Genomic DNA, 22,194 nt, shown 5'->3' on the forward strand with positions numbered 1-22,194 from the left:
GCTGGGTGGTTGGGGGCCAACACGTCTGGCCCTCATTAGACAAAGGTTGTCTGCACTCTAGAAAATAAGCTTATTCAGTGCTTCTCTCTTGGCTAAATTTTATTAAATAGAACAATCGCTACAAGCTAAACCACTTGAGTTTCTGAATGGAGCTGTCAGTTATTCAATATAGCACCTGGAAATGCTCTCAGTTTTGACATTGACAGCTAACAGATAAAAACTGCTTCAAATTTGTATGGAGAGGTGTTTTTCTGGCTCTGGTTTTACTTCTACTTAGAACCTGTGAACTGCTGAATCTTCAATATGTCTATGTATATATATATATATTAGGGCCGGGACTCGATTAAAAAAAATAATCTAATTAATTAGAGGCTTTGTAATTAATTAATCGAAATTAATCGCATTTTAATCACATATAAATATTTGACCCGAGAACAGTGAGAAGTAATTATTTTTTTTCACATGGATTTTTAGTATACCATTGAATAATGACTGAATACATAAGCTTAAGTACCAAAAATATTGTTTATTTTTGTTCAAGTCCAACAGACCAGTGCAATTTTTGCCATTAAGTGTAGCAATAGCATATTTAGAAAATTTCTAAAACCAACCAAAGCGTCTCATCAGCTTCTTCCTTCATGTTCACTCTGGTTTGTTGTTGTCTCAACTCATCAACGCTAGTTGGTGCTCCAGTATAATCGGTCCTCCTGAAACTCATCCAGTGAGAAACGTTCCGCGGTGCAAAAATAAGTGTGATTAAAATGCGTCTGTTTTTTTAACTCATTTATTTTTGTGTAATTAATTAATCTTAATTAACTTGTTAAAGTAAATTATATATATATATATATATATATATATATATATTCATATACATATATAAAAAAATCAGGAACTGGTAATTGAGAGTAAAGGAGGTTATTTTGTTACAGCTGATACGGAATATTTCATGTGCCTTCAAAGGCTTTTATATATCATTATGAATCTGCTTAAGGGACGATTGCAGGACAAAAAGAGTCCCTTGTTGTTGACAGTGTGTTTACAGTCTGTCTGATATAAGCTTAGTGTTGTTTAGCCTCAGCGGCATAAAGGATATTGAGTAAAGTTAAAAATAAAAGAGATACAAATAGGAATACATAAAAGATACGATGATGCTTTTCATCCAAATTATTTGTTCTCCACATCTACAATTTTCCCTTTCCTATTTGCTGTTTTCATTCACTTTGCTATCCTCCTAAGCCTTATTTGCTTCCCTGAATTTTCCTTCATGAATCTCATCCTCTATTCCTCATCATACTCCTTTTATTTCTTCTTTATGCCTTTCCTTCACATTATTCTCTTCCCCATCCTTCCTTTCCTTCCTGCTTTGACTGTATAAAAGAAGTAGACACAGTCACCATGATAAAGCCTTGAGTTTGGCATTTTAGCCATTAACATCTTGTTGTTTGACCACTAACTTGAATGGGAATAAAATTATTTAATTATAGTGTTCCTCCAGACCTTCAGAATGTTACTGGACCGAATTAATCAAATCTGGTAGTGGCATAGACTGTATAAATAATGGACGTAGTGACCATGACGTCACCAGTTGGTTTGTGGCCAATTTGAGGCATCAGTTCAGCATTTCACTCGTCGCCATCTTGTGTCGCCATCTTGTTTCCGATACAGGAAGCAGACCATATTTGGACTGTGGAGGAGCGAGAGGGATCTGATCACTGACTACAGCCTCTCTACACCTCAACCTGACTGAGAGAAGCTGCTGCTAATTCATGTTAGCATTAGCTGGAGCATTAACTGGGATGCTAGTTTTGGCAAAAAACAAAACAAAATGTATGTTACTGACCTCAGAAAACTGAGCAGCGACTCCTTGGAGTGTCTGTTAGTCCAACCAAACACTGAACAAGACATTTTTACTGAACAAAACGTCCAAATAAATTAAGTCATTAAGTGAAAATACAGTGTGAAAGGGTCATAGTAATGTGACCAAACCAGTAAACGTCAGTAAAAAAAAGATGCTTCTCTCCTTGCCTCGTTAGTGAAAGTCAGTCAAAGGTAGCCACGCCCCAAATCATATGATTCTTTATCTTCTACTTTCTTCTAAATGGAGCCATTATTTACAATATTAACATCAAATTGTCTTTAAGAAGATTTTTTTTTTAGCAATGATTGAGTCCATAGTGTTTAGGTAATGAATCAAGTGAGAAATGAGTGAAAGTGAGTGAATTGAATGGACCGAAATCCTTCTGCAGCTGCTGTCAGCGCCCCCCTGTTGGCATTTTCAGTAGAATGCAGCTTAAAGCACTTCCTGGTTTGCCTCCATGCTCAGACCTGGAGGTTGCCGCCTGGGCATGCATGGCTTTATCACCTATTTTCACTCTAAATGAAACCATCATTTACAAAAAGAACATCAGATGACTTGAAACTAGCGATTGAGACTCAAATGAGTTTGGGAAGAAGGGTTATTTTCTCATAGACATCTATTCAGTCAGACTTTTTTTTGCAACAAATGGAGTCGCCCCTGCTGGCCATTGGATAGAATGCAGGTTTTAAGCACTTTCACATAGTTTTCACTTGTCAGAGCCCGGTGGTTGCGGCTTGGTTTCCTCCTTGTCTTTCTCATCGTGTCTGCTCCGACTTCACTACATTTCTTTCCTTCTCCCTTTTTCTTCCACCTTCCTTATTCTCACCTGCCTCTCTCTCTGCCTTCCTCAAAGCACAGTTCTTGCATTCCTCCTCCTTCATCTACACCTTCTACAAACATCACACACTATGCATTTACTGTGAGCACACATCTCAGGGGCTCTTCGTCTTTCTGCACTGGTAGAGGTGATGGTGTATCTGACACAGCCTTCCTTTTCTGACGGAGGTTGGCTTTCCATGGCCAGGCCTGTGTTTTCCCTCCTGTGTTTGAAGGCTCTGTGGACACTGTGGTCTGCTGCTTCAGGCCCAGGCAGGCATACAGAGGGGCAGACAGCAACCAACACCCCAGAGAGGAGCTACAGTAACCTGCCTCATGTCTTTTCTCAATCTTCAAACACGGGGGAGACAGAGAGAGGGAGAGAGAAGCAACAAAGGCTCATGTGAAAGAGCACAAGGCCTTCTCACACCCAGGCTCACTAATTGACGGCTGCAGGGAGTGGGAGAGACAGTGGGAGAGATAAGAAAGCCACCAGACCCTGCTTACGCTCTGCACGTTGTGCATTCAAATGTCCATGCAGAAACACACGGAGACATAAACACAAACTTATTAACAAAGCACATATTTTAACCCTCTGGAGTCCACGAAAATGCCGGAGCACGACTTCTTCATGACATCAAAAAAAGACACAAAAAGACTAGAAAAATAGACATAAAATGACCATAAAAGACACAGAAGACACAAAATGACAAAAAAGAGACAAAATGACCAAAAAGACACAACAACAGACACAAAATGACAAAAAGAGACACAACAACAGACACAAAATGACCCAAAACGCCACAAAATGACAAAAAAGACAAAATAACTAAAAAAAGACACAACAACAGACACAAAATGGCAAAAAAAGAGACAAAATGACCAAAAACGACACAAAATAACTAAAAAAAGACACAACAGACACAAAATGACCAAAAAAGACACGAGAAGACACAAAATGACAAGAAAAATACACACAAAATGACCATAAAAGACACAGAAGACACATAATGACAAAAAAAGAGACAAAATGACCAAAAAAAGACACAACCACAGACACAAAATGACCAAAAAAGACACAAAATGACCATAAAAGACACAGAAGACACATAATGACAAAAAAAGAGACAAAATGACCAAAAAAAGACACAACAACAGACACAAAATGACCAAAAAAGACACAACAACAGACACAAAATGACCAAAATAGACACAAGAAGACATGAAAAGGATTCAGAAATGGACAAAATAGTCCAAGACTCCATAGAGTTAAAGAATCTAACTTTAAAATCTCCATCGTTCACCTTCATATCTTTGATGCTGCCATACCTTCGGTCCTTTTAACACCTCATAGAACAAGTTCTGCTAACACGTGCACAATTTGTTTCATCTCTCCGGCATATGTGAGCACAAGTATGAAGAGAAAGGCCCAATTTGCTGCTTTGTCACTGGTTTAGTAATGGCAAACTGAAGGCCTAGGGCCACTATTTAATTGCTTTGGCCATGTGCACCAAAGAGGTGCCACACCAATTAATCCCCTCGGTGGCGCCGTGTCCTGTCCCACGCCTGCACCCCCTGGTCGCGTTGTCCCGCAGGGGAGAGGTGGGTGGCTTTGGAGTGGGTGGAGAGGCACATGGGAACCCCCTACCAACAATGGGTACCAAATCCATACCCTCTGCTCCACTTCACTACCATCCCCCCTCAGCATCAATGGATCACCTTTCATCTGTATATGCAAGTAAGGCAAGGTGATTAGTGGGAGAGATCCCTGATGCACTCCGTTAAAAACACACCACGCAGCTGCAACAACCATAGTTGAATAGAAAAGCTTTAAGATCTGACTATAAGTATTTGTTGCTGAAATTATGGAAGAAAATGATTTGCTTAAGTAAAAGTAGCAATACCAAAATACTACTGCAATACTGCATATCAAATTTTACTAGTTTGAAAGTACACAAGTACTGTCTTTGAAGTCCAGAAAATAGTCAAAATAATGAAGAAAAAGTTGACGTCACGAGAAAAAGTCAAAATGAAAAAAGAAGTTGAAATCATGAATGAAAGGTCAAAATGAGAAGAAAAAGTCGAAACGACGAGTAAGAATTCAAAGTGAGGAAAAAGTCTAAATCACAAAAAGAAATTCAAAATAACAAGAAAAAAGTTGACGTCACGAGAAAAAAGTCATTGCATGAATTGCATTATGTCAGAAGAATGTTGGTTGCCCCTCTTTTAACCACCAGTTAAATAACTGGCTCTTGAAAAACTGACCTATATTGTTGGAAAGAGGGCTTCTGAATTTTATAACATTTGGAAAATATTTCTGGAACTGTTGAGGAATGGAGACATGGAGGAGGCGGTGGGACAATAAGATAATGAAAAATATCTAATTTGTTGTTGGGAATGTAACCTTCAGTAAGAATACTCACCACAGTTTATTTCTTTCATTTTATTCCATTTTATTTATTTGTTTTTGTTATTGATTTTTTGTTATCTACATTTATTTAATTATTCATTTGTTTTTCGGTATTATTGACATTTTAATTATTGTTTTCATTGCTGCCATATTTTTATGAAGTTTTGGTTGTTGGATATTGATATATATTAATTAGGGCCGGGACTCGATTAAAAAAATTAATCTAATACATTAGAGGCTTTGTAATTAATTAATCGAAATTAATCGCATTTTAATCGCATATAAATATTTGACCTGAGAACAGTGAGAAGTAATTTTTTTCACATGGATTTTTAGTATACCATAGAATAATGACTGAATACATAAGCTTAAGCAACAAAAATATTGTTTATTTTTGTTCAAGTCCAACAGACCAGTGCGATTTTTGCCATTAAGTGTAGCAATAGCATATTTATAAATATAGTACATTTCATAAATTCAGGTAGCCTATAGGTAGGTAGACCTTCTGTAAACTAGAATACTTTGGTTTTCTCTTATGGACGCTTCCATCCGTTGGTTTTTAGTAACTAAATGTCCCATCATCCACGGGGCCAACCAAAGGTCTCATCAGCTTCTTCCTTCATGTTCACTGTGGTTTGTTGTTGTCTCAACTCATCAACGCTAGTTGGTGCTCCAGTATAATCGGTCCGCCTGAAACTCATCCAGTGAGAAACGTTCCGCCGTGCAAAAATAAGTGTGATTAAAACGCGTCAATTTTTTTAACGCGTTAATTTTTGTGTAATTGATTCAAATGTGGTTAAAATCCCGGCCCTAATATTAACACAAAGATCAATAAATATATGTTTAAAAAAATAATAATTGTAAGTAGTATTTGAGTAATTGTATATGATCACAGCCCATCACTGATCACTGACTTGTACAAAAAAGTGACAAAAATGACCTCAGACATCACACATGACCCAGTGGGACATGATGAGTCAGGATTTGACGATAGATCTCACCTTCCCCTTCCTCTCCCTGCCTACCCATGGGTCATGAGTCTTTACCCCAACAAAGGATCTGTCACCTCCACCCATCATCCCCTCATCCCCAGGCCCCTCGGCTGTGACTGAGGAGGGAAACCTAACCAGTCTGACCACTGCAGGGAGAGCAGCAGGTGGACAGACAGACAGAGAGAAAGAGGCAGATTAGACGGAAAGAGACAGAGAGAGAATTGTTTATTTGCCTTTCTACATAGTGAGTAAAGCATAGGAGGAAGGGCTGTAACAACCATAGTTGAATTGAGGCGAATAGAAAAGCTTTAAGATCTGACTATAAGTATTTATTGCTGAAATTATGCAAGAAAATTATTTGCTTAAGTAAAAGTAGTAACACCAAAATACTACTGCAATACTGCATATCAAATTTTTACTTGTTTGAAAGTACACAAGTACTGTCTTTTAAATCCAGAAAATAGTCAAAATAATGAAAAAAAGTTGAAGTCACGAGAAAAAGTCAAAATGAAAAAAAGAGGCGAAATCACGGCTGTTGGTGCGTGTTGGTGGATCATCTGTGCGTCCTACGCCCAAACTATAACTCTGACAGCTTTACCAGAGGATTGTGAGTGAGAAGACAAATTTTCCTACATTTCTATGTATAAATTATTTCTGTAGAGTGGAATTTGCGGCCTGGAGTGCAGTTTTCAAATTAATTTTTTGACAATTTATTCTCTCCCTCTACACTCTGGCGATGATGTCACACACTGTGACACGAACATTCCGTGCAATACACACCCATTATAATCTCAGAATTTCTCAAAAAAAGTGATCATGGTCATTGAACAGGGATTGATAAAAAACGATATGACCTATCGAAACGTGGATTAACACACCAATACACAAGACTTGTGTCTACTGTTTAAAGTTTAAATGGAGTCTCTAGGTGAAATTATGCCGGAGAAGTAGACTTTTAAAAATCTCCAATTATTGTTCTTTTTCACTCATTTTTTTTTGGCCATCCCATTCACTTCAATGCAAAATTTTGGGCAGTTTTTCGTGAAAAATTCGTATTCCATAGAGAAAAGTAATAGCACACCGATCCCGATCAAACCGCACGTTTTGATATACAATTTGTCCTGCAACTCTTCAAGTTGTAGGACTAGTAGCGGGACTAAATTGCGTCCCCGAGCACTTCCCCCTACAGCTGTTGCTGTATGGGACCAGTGTTCGTAGCGATTGCCCCGTGGCCCTAATAACAAGAAAAAAATAATTCGGAATCGGAGAGAATTGTTTATTTGCCTTTCTACATAGGGAGTAAAGCATAGGGGGGGGTGGAGTGGTGTAGGGAGGAGGGGGGCTGTGGGTGGATGCAGCATCTGGCTGATATGCAGCAGTGTAGTGAGGCGATGAGGCGCCTCCAGCCCAGGAGGAGGTAAAGGGGAGTTTGTATGAGGCCAACACAGATAGCCAAACAGATAGACAGTGACAACAATAGTCTCCTGTAGCCCACAGCTCCACTGACAAGCTCCCTCGACCATATCATTCTGGGAACTTCCCTTTACATCTCACCTAAAACTTTCCTTCTTTCACTTAGAAAAAAATTAGGATCCATCATGAATAAAGAAGAAGTGTCACGTACGAGGAGGGAGATCACTGCAAAGACAGGTCAGGACGCCAACTGACCTTTTGTCTTATTTAAAAATCAAAGGGGTGCTGCTGCCGGGCCCGTGGGGGGATCGAGGAGAAACCAGGGTTAGTGGAGGGGGGGGGGGTGTCTGGGCGCTAATCCATGGGACCATCGATGACCCTTGACCCCTAGGGGCATAGGGTTGGGCTCTGCCGAAATGTGTGTGTGAAAGTCAGGCCTTCCCTCTGCTCTTCAGGCAGGCCAGAGCCTCCAGAGCCTCCTCCCAGTAATGATTTATGGCGCAGGGTGCGATCGACACACGCTCAACCCTAGGGATGATCCTAAATGGTAGTTTTGACACCACTGAGAGACGGGGTTAAAGGTGATCAATAACAAGCCACTGGAGGAGGAGAGACAGAAGGACAGATAGAGTGAGGAGGAGAAAGGGAGGTGGTAGATGAGGAGGAGGAGGAGGAGGGAGCAGCTCTTTTTAATTGGCCTCTGCTCATTACTAGGGTCTTTGTAGACCATCACCTCTTTTGTGCATGTCCCGGCCTCTCGCTCCGGGGCACATACACTGCAAAAAAGCCAACTTGTATTTTTTGGCCTAAAACAGTGATTTAATTTGGTAAAACTTGGAAATATAAATTATTGACATTTAGGGCAATAATGTAAGTTAGCACAACAAAGGAAGCCAGTTGTCTGCTCAAAAACAAGTTGGTGAGTTGTTGTTACTTATATCTTTAAGTTGGGGTTCAAAACAAGGGACAATAGTTCTGCTAACTCTTATTTCTTTGTTGTGAAATTCGGTCATTAGCGAAAGCTAGCGGCTAACTGATGCTAGCGGCTAACTGATGCTAGCGGCGCTGCTTGTTACAGCTACAAGTGCTAACTCAAAATTGTGGTCACAACATTAGCTGACATTTCATAGCGGCTTTACAATCGTGCCAGAGAAATTCAGAGTTGAGCAAACTCAAAAACAAAACTTAAAATATTTAGTTTAATTGTCCAACTTAAAATTGTATCGAAGTTTGTTGCCTTAAAATTTTGAGTTCACCCAACTTTTCTTTTTTTGCAGTGTATGTGTTGGGGTTTAAGGTGTTTTCGCTCAATTCTTCTTGAGCTGACGTCAAAAATGCGGCTCTCTCTCTCAAAAGACTGGTTTGAAGTTTGACCTGAAAGCGACTCGGAGTAGAACAGTGAGCATTTTCTTTCAGGATGTTCTTGAATGCTACTTCATGTGAAGTATAGTGTGACTCGCTAACTATGCTTGTCTCAGAGAAAAACTCTATGATGAGGGCTCCTGCCAACTCTTACTCAGTTTCTCTTTTCTTTCTCGCCTTAATCTTATCCTCCATGGCAATCTGTTTCCTACACTATATATACGGTACCCTCCATCCCTTTCTTTTTATCCATGCATGTCTTCCACACTGTCATAATACATACAGTACATACAGCTTCCTCTTCTACCAACAGTGGCCTTAATCTATCTATAAAAGCAAGAAGCATGTGTGTGTGTGTGTGTGTGTCTAGGGCATGGGTCTCAAACTCGCGGTTTGAGATATTTTGTGGCCCCCACCTTGATATGAAAGCTTAATGTGAGTTATATATGATTGGTACTTTACCGTGTTGTGTGTGGAAGGTCCCTTTATTTACTTTTTTGGCTAATTTTGTGTCTTTTTTTATAATTTTGTGGCTTTTTAAGTAATTTTGTGTCTTTTTTTGGTCATTTTGCGTCTTTTTTGTGTCTTTTTAAAAATAATTTTGTGTCTTTTTCTGGTAATTCTGTGTCTTTTTGGGTCATTTTGTGTCTTTTTTAAGAAATTTAGTTTTTTTCTGTCATTTTGTGTCTTTTTCTGTCATTTTGTGTCTTTTTTTTTGTAATTTTGTGTCTTTTTTTGTGTCATTTTCTGTTGTTTTTTTTTGTCATTTTGTCTCTTTTTTTGGTCATTTTGTGGTCAATTTGAGACCTTTTTTGCTTAATTTTATGGATTTTTTTGGTCATTTTGTGTCTTTTTTTGATCATTTTGTGTCATTTTGTGGTCAATTTGATTATTTTTTGGGTAATTTTGTGTCTTTTCTGACAAATCCCAAAGTAGCAAGTTCTTACTTTCCAAGGAGTCTCTGGGTTGAAGCTGACTGTTACACACTCAGGAGGTCAGAATGGACCTTTAAACTGATAGCAAAGGACTTAGATTAAAAGTAACAATAATATATAAAAATATATATTTTTGGCACAGACAGAGAGATGTTTTAGTTGTTGTCTGCTTCATTATTTGTTCAAAATTCGTCGTATCAACTGAGTTTGTCTGATCTGAACTGTGAGATTCTGTTCAGTGAGACAACATAATGTTAAATTGGGGGTCGCCACTCAAAAAGGTTGAGAACTACTGCTTTATAGTGTACCCTAGCAGCGCTTTTACTGAGCTGATGGGAGAGATGCCTGGTAGTGAGCAAGTAACACCCCCTTTCCTTCTTCTAGACACACACATACACACACACCAGCAGTCTTGGAGTATCTCTCAGAAGTGAGCTGATTAGGCCTAAGACTGGGGACTGCTTTGCCTAATCATATCGCTGCATCCAAATCATCTGTGTACATTTCTAATTACATAGTGGCACGCGGTGTCCTTGAGCACAGTGGCAGGTCTCCATTTCATCTTTGTGCTGCGTCTCCCCCCCTCTTTCTCCTTACTTGCCTTATTTTTCCCCCTCTCTTCTCCTCTCTTCTCCATCCTTTATTTTTTTTTATTTATTTCCATCAGCCTTATCTTTGTTGTTGTTGTTTCGGTTGACTGTGCGCTGAGCAACAGCACTCATTTGCCCACCGATCTCCGTCCTTTGAACTCAGCATCGCAGGGCAGAGCCGACTGTCGGGGGCAGCGGGATCATCTTTGATGATCTGTTTATTGTCCGGCTCCAATTTGCAGGCGTTCACAACATAATATCCATTGCTGCATGCATAACACGAAGGATCAGTCATGGGTAAAAGGACTACAGCAAAGAATATATTGTTTGGTTTTGGATTATGGTGCCGGCCTGGAACACAAAAAGTGGATTGCATAGCTGGAACTTGCTCAGTGACTTTATCACTAGCCAATACACTGCAAAAAAACTAAATTGTATTTTTTGGCCTAAAACAGTGATTTAATTTGGTAAAACTTGAAAATATAAATTACTGACATTTAAGGCAATAATGTAAGTTAGCACAACAAAGGAAGCCAGTTGTCTGCTCAAAAACAAGTTGGTGAGTTGTTGTTACTTATATCTTTAAGTTGGGGTTCACAACAAGGGACAATAGTTCTGATAACTCTTATTTCTTTGTTGTGAAATTTGGTCCTTAGCGAAAGCTAGCGGCTAACTGATGCTAGTGGCTAACTGATGCTAGCGGCTAACTGATGCTAGTGGCTAACTGATGCTAGCGGCGCTGCTTGTTACAGCTACAAGAGTAGCCATTAGCGTATCAATGCTAACTCAAAATTGTGGTCACAACATTAGCTGACATTCATAGCGGTGTTACAATCAAAACAAAACTTAAAATTTTAAAAGTTTAATTGTCCAACTTAAAATTTTATTGAAGTTTGTTGCCTTGAAATTTGGAGTTCACCCAACTTTTCTTTTTTTGCATTGTAGCTTTCTGTGTGTGTGAGAGTCCTTTTCTAGATTATAGGGTTGTCACAATACTAAAATTTTCAACTTGATACCGATACTCAGGAAAATATTCGATACTCAATACCATTTTTGATACCACAAGGATAAAAACAAAGACCCCAAAATTTAACAGAAATATTTTTATCAACAAGAAAAATGCAACATGTAAAAATTAACAGAACTACAGGTTAAATATTTATAATAAAAAAACAGTTGTGCAAAAAGAAACTGCAACTATGATAACAAGCTTCAGATACCCGATACTTTTGAAAATGAGTATCGTATCCGGATACAACGTTTTAGTATCGGTACTTTTTTGAGTATCAATACTTTTGACGTCCCTACTAGATTATACATATGTCTTCCTGGAGAAACAATAGAAGTGCTCTGGATATGCAGAAAGAGCGTCTTTGCTGCCGTGCCTATACATTTGAGAACTCTGAATAGCCATGTTTTTTTTTTCCCCTTTCCTTTTTGAATATCCTTGATGAAGGAAGGCCACTGCACTGTGCTCTAGGGTTAGATGACCTTCCTATTGTTTATCTGTGTGTGTCTCTCTACGGCAAGGTCTTGTCTTTTCTTTCCCTCTCCTCTTTCCTGCTCTGAAGCTTGTTATTGCAGTCAGGAGGCATTGCAATGCCTTCGCTACAGTTGACAAAAGCCAGACTTGAAGGTGAAGAGAGGGGACAACCTTTAACATAGGACTGCCATGTCCTCTTAGGTGCGACAATTAACTTTGCAACCTTGTGCGCTAGTTTTAAAAGGCCTCCTCTGCACCTGTGCTGTGTGATTTCAGATGTGTCATCCTGAAAAGACTGAAAAAATAAAACCACTATTATTACTGCTTTGTTTGGTTAGTCTGTTGGCCCTAATACGTTTCCTTGGGCTATTTGCCACCTTTTTTGTCAGACATCCTGCAAAATGAAGGCAGCTTGTGCAGCACAGATGATTGCATTTATCTTGCCTTTCCCACTGCGTTTTTATCACCTGTTAAGCTTGTCACAGCCATTGTTTAATACCAACCAGCTCGCTGAATCAGCCGTAATTGCTGCGGCTGAATGCCTCTAAAGTATGACTTTCTTCTCATTGTGTGCCACCAACGGTAACATCTATGTGCTGCTGCCTGGAGGCAAGTTCCTGAGATATTAGTTCTCCACTCTCAGAACTGTTAGTCACACTGACAGACACCTGAGGCGATATAAAATGTCCCTCAAAGCCATGAAAGAGGGAGACGGGCTACTTCTCTTCTTCAAAAAACCTCAGAGTGAGGAGCAAAGAGATGCAGAGGGGAGGGGAGAGTAGCTTTCTAAAGCTGCACTTAAACCCCTTCGCATATGGGGGCCATACCTTGCAGTAGACATGAAGGAGGAACCCATATAGCTACAAGGCCCAGTATCATAAATAACACAAGACTTCTCCTCTCCCGTATCCGTCTCCTCCAGTTCACTGCTGGAGTGTTTCATATGGTAACTAGGTGTTCACTGTGTGGCCACATTGTTGCCCATCTTTCAAGTGGCTCAGAGGAGGAAACCTTGAGGTAGGGGAAGAGAAGGAATTTTTGATGAAAAAATGCATTATTCTGTTCTTTTTCCACTCTCCCTCTATCCCCCCTCCCTCTTTCTCTGCCACTCACTGTGGGAGTGGAGTATTTATTACATAAACGGCAAAGAGAGGAGAGGAGAACTGGGCCGGAGGAAGAGGTAGTAATAGAGAGTAAGAAAGCTACAGGCTCTTTCACCTGTCAGGTTAAAAATGTGGGTTAGACGCAGGAATGAGCACTTTTTTTTCCTCTCTTCGGCACTCTTCCTATACGGAGTATTATGTGGCGATGCAGACGATGTATATTGTAGATGAACTCTCTTTGCAATTTAATCAGTGTCAAGCATATCTCAGTATTGATCCAATACGTTTAACATTACCTGCCATGAAACAGAAAAAGGATGCGTTTCTTAAAGGAGAAGGTGTATTTTTTGAGCCGGCTATGACTTATTAACACCGTGTATCACATCAAGCCAATAAGGTTTACATTATTGTATTTATTGAGGGGTAATAAATCTTGTATTAATACTTTATTTGTTCGGGCTTTTGATTAGTTGCTTTGGGACTGATATGGTTGTTTAATTGCTGTTGTTTTGGTCTTTTAAAACTTTTAAAACAAAATTTTTATGTGAAGTACTTTGTGACTTCTGTCTGTGAAAGGTGCTATATAAATAAAGTTTACTTACTTACTTTATAAATCAGTAATATACAGTATAAAACAAGCATGTGGTTTTGTTTGGGTTGCCAGGTCTTGCAGGATGCACACTTGTTGGGTTATGGGAGAGTAAGTAAAACATTAATAAAGCCAGTTTTCACCACAATAATCTAATCAGTCTGGAGTTTTTAGTGGATGGCTTTTTGTCCTGGTGCTTCTTAATTTTTTACATATAAGTGATCACATTGAAGGGTCTTCATGACAGATTTGAAAGGATCAAAAGAAGAACGACACTGAAGGAGAATAGACACCAACCCAGGGGGGGATTTCACGACCTGGCAACTTAAAACCTGTTCTTACAAACTGCTTATTACTAATCTATAAAGCACTCATGAATGATTTATTGGACATTAATAACCCATTAACAATATATAAACCCCTTAGAGCACGCCTTATGAGAACGTGGTACCCAAAAACTTGAGCTGCTGAGCGCTGCAGCATCACTTCACGTCTCCGTACATGACGATGAAATTGAATCCAGAGAATCCCACCAAGTAAATTATTCAGCCTCTTCTATTATTTCATAATTGCCAGCATTGTAGTGGTGTTTGTTTGGAGTTTTATATGAATGGCACTTTACTGTGTTGTGTGTGGAAGGTCCCTTTAATTACTTTTTTTGGTAATTTTGTGTCTCTTTTAAATAATTTTGTGGCTTTTTTGGTCATTTCGTGTCTTTTTTTGGTCATTTTGTGTCTTTTTTTGGTCATTTTGTGTCTTTTTAAAAATAATTTTGTGTTTTTCTGGTAATTCTGTCTTTTTTAAAGAAATTTAGTTTTTTTCTGTCATTTTTTGTCTTTTTCTGTCATTTTGTGTCTTTTTGGGTCATTTTGTGTCTTATTTCCAGTCATTTTGTGTCATTTTTTGGTCATTTTGATACTGCCCCCAGCAGCCCCCAGGTAATTTGAGTTTGTTACCCCTGGTGAGCACGCCTTATGAGAACGTGGTACCAAAAAACTTGAGCTGCTGAGCGCTGCAGCATCACCCCGCGTCTCTGTACATGACGATGAAATTGAATCCAGAGAATCCCACCAAGTAAATTATTCAGCCTCTTCTATTATTTCCATAATTGCCAGCATTGTAGTGGTGTTTGTAATGTCATTAATAACAGGCGTTGGCGTATAATACGCTTAATGTTATTTATCTGTTGGCAGATAGCTTGATGCTGCTAATCCTCATTCATTTGCTGTGGATCAATGCAAATCCGCTAGCGTGAGTGAAATCCCCTCCCCCTCCCAGAGCCGATGGTTCCTAATGTATTTTCCCACCATTAACCAGCCATAATCCCTGCTAATCATCACTAATCCACATCTCCTGTGTGTGACGATACTTCCCTGATGAAGGAGGCATCGTGTTCTCCAGCGCCCGGGCACCGCCGAGGCTGGAGCTGCTGTGTAAGAGCTGCCGAGGGCCCACTCAGTGTAGGAGAGCAGGCTGCAGAGAGGGGAAGAGGAAAGGGTGAACTGTGGTGATTCGTAGGTCAAATAGCTCGGTTTTGCTGTTTTGTGATGAGTTGGGCTCATGTATTATTGATTCATCGGCATAATGGAGGTTGTGTCCCTCCATACGGCACAGAATAAAAATTGCATATCATCAAATCATAACAGTTGGTACCAGTCACCACAATCCCTCTTGTCTTGGTCAACTGTGGACTCCTTCTGTTTCCACATCTATGTTCACTCTGTAGGCCTCTGTGTTTAACATTTCAAACCATTTCTACTGGTCACTTAGAGGCCCTCTGTGGTCCGAAGGCTGTCCTGGTCCTCGGAGGTTTGATGGTTGATTTCTATTTTTTTTTTCTTTTTTTTTTTTTTCTTAACCCTCTGGAGTCTCCAAAAGCGCCAAAGCATGGCTTCTTCATCACATCTAGACGTAAAAACAAAGCAGACCAAAAAAAAAGACACAAAATGAGTAGACGGAATAACCAAAAAAAAACCCATAGAAGACACAAAATGACAAAAAAAGACACAAAATGACCAAAAAAAGACACAAAATAACTAAAAAAGACACAACAACAGACACAAAATGACCCAAAAAGACACAAAAAAATCACAAAAAGACACAAATGACCAAAAAAGACACAAAATGACAAAAAAAGACACAAAGTAACTAAAAAAGACACAACAACAGACACAAAATGACTTACAAAGACTGGAAAAAATCGCCCTATAAGACTCCATAGAGTTAATGACATTGTTAAGGCCCTTTAAATTCCAACTGGCGAATTTCAAATCAGTTGTGTTAGCCATGGAGTAGTAAAGCGTACATAGATATTGCGTGCATTACCAAAACACAGTGTGGTGGTGGTAAACAAATGTTACAGACAAAACAAAACAAACCCAGTCAGACTCAAAGGACAAAACCAAGTGAACACAACAAAACTAGCAAACCTGGAAATGTCACCTGAACTCGACATCCCGTGAAAACCAACACTTGCATATGTTCAAATCCAATATAAAGTGTATGGGGAGTAGCAAAACTTAAATGATGGTTTATTTCTAACTGCACTGCACTTTATTGATCCCTTTGGGATGACTCCCTTCAAGGAAATTAAAGTTCCAGTAGCATACAAATACAAATGCAATTAAAATAAACAACTGACAGTAAACAGCACAATTCACTATTAAAGTAAATAAGTGGAAAAAAAGATCAGATAAATAAATGTAGAGAACTGTATGGAGGATAGATATAGATAAATAAATATAGAGGAATGTATGTGGATAAATGACCAAATAAGAAGAAGACTTAAATTAGCAGTTAAATAAAATATTGCACGGTTATTGCAGTGAAGTGACAGACTGACTAGTTAACAAGGGGAAGGCTATTTGTATGCATCACACTGAAACAACAGTTTCCCTTTAGCAGTGTCACACAAAATTTAGAGTTATTCCTCATCTTGATTTGACATGAAAACACTTTTATAACCGTTATGAACTTCTGCAAAGGTGCATGATACAATATATTTCAAATAAACTTCTGCGAAGGTGCAGGATTAAAAATATTACAAATAAACTTTTGCAAAGGTGCAGGATACAATATATTACAAATAAACTTTTGCAAAGGTGCAGGATACAATATATTACAAATAAACTACTGCAAATGTGCAGGATACAATATATTTCAAATAAACTTTTGCAAAGGTGCATGTTGCATTATTTTTCATGCATGTTTGAGCTGTGTGTGTTTTACACAAACATGATGTTGAAAATGATGACTATATTCTTTTAAAATATATATTATATGCTCGTTGTTTTTGTTGTTATTGTTCCTTCCTATCTAACTTTGAGGCAGAGCGTTGGTGGTGCAGAACCCATGTGTGGCCAGCAGGGGGCGCCTGTGACCTGCTGTTCTTTGACTGTTAGTTTGTCCCCTGATGTTGGCCTCCTCTGCCACAGTTTGACCACCTCAGCCACTTGCTTTTTCCACTTGCATCATAGCAGCACAAACGGGCCCGGTGTTAAAATCCGGTTGTCTGTATAGATTGTCTTAATATTCATATATATATATTTATAAATACACCTTTTTCCAACGCATGACACGGCTGTATAGTCTTTAAATGACCGCACACAACTCATCTTTGACCAAAAAGTAACGCAAAATGAAAGAAAATGTTCATGAGTGGATATATAGAGATTTGTAAATATTATAGCAATTAATAACACTCGTGTAAAAATGTCTTGCTGCAAAATCTGACTGTCTTTTTCTTTAGAAACTGAACGCTACTTTATGAACTTTATGGCGCATTCATGGCGCGTCAGGTAACGGCACACTTTCGCTAGAGAAGTCATAAAATGTAAAAACTATTTGAAATAACTTGCCCCCGATTATTAAAATATTATCTGAATTTTAGACAATTTTAAACAAACGTGGGCTTTAAAAGTGGAAGCTTTGTGGATGTAGATATTTTATTTTATTTTGTTAACTTATTGATTGTACAGCTTTTCACTTGTCATGATGTTTTTAAAAAAAATAATAGGTATACATAAAACCGAAAATTCGGTGTAAGGGAATTAAAATCCAGCGACATGATGAAGCCCATTTGTTTCTAATATGTAGATATAAAAACAATGCGCACTGCCGCTGTGGCCCGTCATTAAAAACGGGAAAACAGACGGGCCTAACTTTGAGACTGCATTTAATATAAGATTTATAGAAATATAATATTTATTTAGGTGCTAAATAACATAAAATATCTCTCCTGTGGAGGCCTGCCTTTGCTTTTATTAAACTTTAGGGCCTGCCGTTTCTTGCCTCTTTATCCCTTTTGTGTTTTTTCTCTCTATCTTTAGAATAGAGGCTGATTTTTTTTTGCCTGCAGGCACCTCTGTCTCAGATCAAAGATTCATCACAATCGCCTTTTTAAATGCTTAAAACATGACATGATGATGGTTTATATAAGGAAAGCAGCTCTGTGTGATTGCATGAGGCCTAAATAAACATACTGCTGATAGGAATGATAATAAAAATGATAATATAATAATAAGCACTCAATGAAAAGACAATATTCCGTATTGATATTGCACAATTTAATACTGCGATTATTACACAAAGATGTGAACAATGTCAGAGACTGTGTGGACTTAGCAGGGAATGCCTGAGGTAAAATACTGTTGTCTATCCCCTTTAACAGCACATGTACACAGCTTCTGATTGTTACATAACCAATCACTGCTATTTAAAGTGAACACTTCCCGATGCTCAACATTAAACTTTATGTTTATCTCGCTTCGCCTATAACAGACAGCAACAAAAGGACGAGTGGTTTTTGGATCTTAATGAAGACAAAAGACCATTTCTTGTATATATGTTTTATGTAAGTAATAAAATATTACTATAACATAAATATAAATGTGACTTTGCAGTCTACATTTAGCAATCAACATACAACCAATGTAGTAAACAAAAAGAGAAACATACTGAAATCCACTGCAACATAACCATTAACAGAGCTAAACAAAAAAGCTCCAAACACGTTTAAGAAATAAATATATATATATAAATGGTCAGATTCATAAATGAAATCATATTAAAATATCTTCTTGGAATTAGTAAGTGTACAAAACTGCCCGGAAAGAAACAGAAACAAAACAATATCTCAGAACAAATACAAGTTTACATATTGGACATATTTACATATCGGAAATAATCCTGGCAACATTTTTCTCTAAAATCTTTTTTTTACTATTATTATTTTTTCTTGAAAAAAAAAAAATGTTTCCCTCATATTGAATAGCACTGCTGTAGGCTTTTGGACTGGTCCAACATTGAGAAATGACACACAACGCATGAGATTTTGAGATTTCCTTTCAGGTCAGAAAAAATAAATATATCTAAAAGTCCCTTCATCACTTCCCTTTAAGGAATTATATTTTTTTTTCTCCGATTCCAGCGTTTTAATATAATACAGTGGATTTTATGGGACAAAGGAATAAAAGGTGTAACCAGATTTAAACGTCTAAAAAAACACAGAGGAAATAAAAAAAATAATCATGTACAGGCGTGATATTCTGACATGGGGCACTGAAGTTACCTGAGTTATTATTACTTTTCATTTTTGACCAATCTCTCTTGAAATGTTTGGAATACAACAGGATTAACAGGCAGTAAGCAGTGTGAGCTGATAACCAGGAACCTGTAAACATGGGATTTATTGTGTTTAAGCCTATGGAGATCAGCTCCATTCACAATTTTCTTAACAAATATAAAATCGTAATAATAATAATAATAATATCAACGAAAGAATAAGTGCTCCATGCAAAGAAAACAATAATTAGAAAACAATCAACCCCCCAAAAATAAAAATTAAAAAAATGCGTTTTTTAGCGTCTGGTGCTGCAAATTTCGACGTGGTCAGCTGCAAAGCTTTAAATATTTTTTTAAGGCATGCAGTCAGAACTTAAACGTCCTGTTGCATTGGACATTTTTTCTGAAATGTGTCATATGAGTGTTTTCGGGTGCCATAATTTCCATCACTTCCCCACCATCAACAACTCCCACTGAGCAAACAGAAGAATCAGAAGCTGCTCTGATGAGTTACAGTACCTCTAGCAAAAAATAATGACAGAAATCATAAGACAGTCTGCAGAAAAGAGAGACACTGAAGTTAAAAGTATTTCCAAACCAAAAAACATCACACTTAATATAAGAAAGAAAGTATACACTAATATTCAGAAATCTGGTTAATCAGTTTAAGCCTGAAAAAGCAAAATGTTCATTCAGTGTTATTCATCTCCAGTGTTCCAACACCTCGTTCTGGCGAGCGCCAACAGTTCATGGTACACCAGGAGGAGATGGCCTCAGTTGCCACATTTAATTACTCCCCATTTGAAACAGCCATGGGATGTCAAATTTACTTTATATGCCTTCTCCTCCATATAATTTTGGTAAATAAAGATCTTTGTTTCATTTTAAATGCGCACGGAATCAGTAATAGCGAGTATTTTTTGTCTTTTTTTTCTTGATTTTATTTTTTTCTTCTTAACATTTTCACCTCTTGCCATCTATTTGTTGGACATCTCCGAATACTAAGAGCAAAACTCATCTGTTCAACTTTTCCATGTCTCTTTTTTCTCTCAGGAAAAACAAAAGCCAAACTTAAATACTGTAAACTCCATAGTCCCTTTTTCCCTTTTTCTATCCCCCCGCGGAAATGCTCAGATTGTTCATGAAAACAGTCACTGTACAGGACTCTGTAGTGTGCGGTGTAGAGGAGGGGTCTCTGCTTGGGAATATACGTCCTCCATATTCGGGTGAGGGACCCCAACTGGTGTCATTCTTTTCTCTTTTTGTCTTCTGTTGCAAAACCAAACACGGACAACCTCTTTTTCCAACTGCAGAGTGCCGGCTAAACTGCTGATTTCATGAGCAGACGGCTTTGGGCATTTTAAGAAATGATTTTCCAGCGCCCCTTTCACCCCCACTTCAATGGAGGTCCTCTTCTTTCGTTTCCTGCCCTGCGCAGCAATCTTGTCCAAATTGGTGGGACTGCCCGTGTTGGAGTCTGTCTCCTCCAGCCACTTGTTTAGGAGCGGCTTAAGTTTGCACATGTTCTTGAAGCTGAGCTGCAGCGCCTCAAACCTGCAGATTGTGGTCTGAGAAAAGACGTTTCCATACAGGGTGCCTAAGGCCAAGCCCACGTCCGCCTGCGTAAAGCCCAGTTTGATCCGCCGCTGCTTGAACTGCTTGGCGAACTGCTCCAGGTCGTCGGAGCTGGGCGCGTCCTCGTCCGAGTGGTCCTGGTGGTGGCTGAACGCCTGCTGGGGCGACTCCATCTGGTTGTCGTGGCTGCCCGAGTCGTCGTGGAGCGGGTCCCGCATGCCGTGGTGCAGGGCGCCGGGCTGGGGGCTCAGCATCGCGTTAAGGTTTGTGTATCCAGGCTGGGAGTAGACCAGCGACTGGTGGCCGTTGGATGCAGGGGACAGCGGGGAGAGGTGGTGCGTCGTGGCGGGCGCCCACGAACCATGGTGGCTACTCTGCGTCTGCTGGTGCACCAGGTGAGATCTGTGATGGAAGCCGCTGCTCAGGTCCTCCCGGGTCGCCTGCACGCTGGCTTTGTGCTCCTGCTGTCCGATGTGGGTGCCGCTGGACCAGTCGGTGTTGGAGGTGGGCAGCCACTGGTGGTGCGTCAGGCTCATCGGGTGTCCCGTGTTGGTCGCCGCGAGCCCTTGCAAGTACTCGTGGTGCATCATTTTCTGCACCTCTCTGTAGGTCGTCCCCTGATGCATCCTATCCGAATCCGGATGCATGAGCGGGTTAGACGGTAAGGAGTTATTCCTCGGAATATACTGAGCTGTTGTCGCCATGGCTCCTACTTCGAAAACTGACGAGCACTTCGGAGGTCTCCAGGCTTTAGAGCCAAAACGCAACAACCTGCTCTGGGAGGTCTTGGGGAAGAGCGAAGACACGCCTCCCTTCCGCTTGTATTGGCTCCTCTCCGATCCAAGCCCACTGGGGACATATTCAATAGGCGCAGGGTTTCAGAGCATGCTACAGCGCATTTTTCGCACAGGATGGATAGAGCGCCGATCTTACATATGTTATAGAAAAACATATGTTCTATTTATTATATGTCTCTTTGAGTTTTTAACATCTCATACCTGCGCAGAAAATAGCCCCGCGCCTATGTGTTACACATTTTTCTCTAATTCTCTCCGTAGAAGGTGAGCAGGCTGCAGCAGCGGGGTTTGATTAGGTTTCCCTGGGTTTTAGATCGGTTGTTTTGCAAATAACCACGTGGGGGAGTACGGGGATCTTTTTGAAGGGTTGCCCCCCTCTTTCCAACATACACACATGCACTTACAAACACGCACCCGTGCACCTTTATAATAGGTCACTGATGATTATAGGCGCTCCTCATTTTAAATAGATTATAAGGCGCGATGCTGCAGCTCTGCAGCCACCCACACGACGAGAGGCGCGTAAATACGCACTGTGTGATGTGTCTGTGAATGCTGCTGGAAATGTGTGACAAATCTGAAAGCATTTGCTCTATTTCAAAGCCTCCGCTTATGTCATTTATTTGTATTGTCTCGGTAATTTTCAATGTTGTATGATCTCATCATCACCACCCACTTAGTTATGATAGGCCAAGATACGCTCTCTCTC

General features: G+C 39.4%; 1 protein-coding gene across 1 annotated transcript; it reads right to left on the reverse strand.

Annotated features, from left to right (window-relative positions):
• Positions 1-19,837: 19,837 nt before the first annotated feature.
• Positions 19,838-21,812, reverse strand: pou3f1 (POU class 3 homeobox 1). The gene has a single exon (XM_059339391.1). The coding sequence runs from the start codon at positions 21,390-21,392 to the stop codon at positions 20,265-20,267; it is 1,128 nt and encodes a 375-aa protein (XP_059195374.1). The 5' UTR covers positions 21,393-21,812; the 3' UTR covers positions 19,838-20,264.
• Positions 21,813-22,194: the final 382 nt, after the last annotated feature.

The sequence above is a fragment of the Centropristis striata genome, chromosome 8 (genome assembly GCF_030273125.1).
Source record: "Centropristis striata isolate RG_2023a ecotype Rhode Island chromosome 8, C.striata_1.0, whole genome shotgun sequence".
NCBI classification, from domain to species: Eukaryota; Metazoa; Chordata; class Actinopteri; order Perciformes; family Serranidae; genus Centropristis; species Centropristis striata.

What these genes read in the sequence shown, in the direction of transcription:
- pou3f1 (XM_059339391.1), bottom strand. Translation starts at nt 21,392, where the DNA reads ATGGCGACAACAGCTCAGTATATTCCGAGGAATAACTCCTTACCGTCT.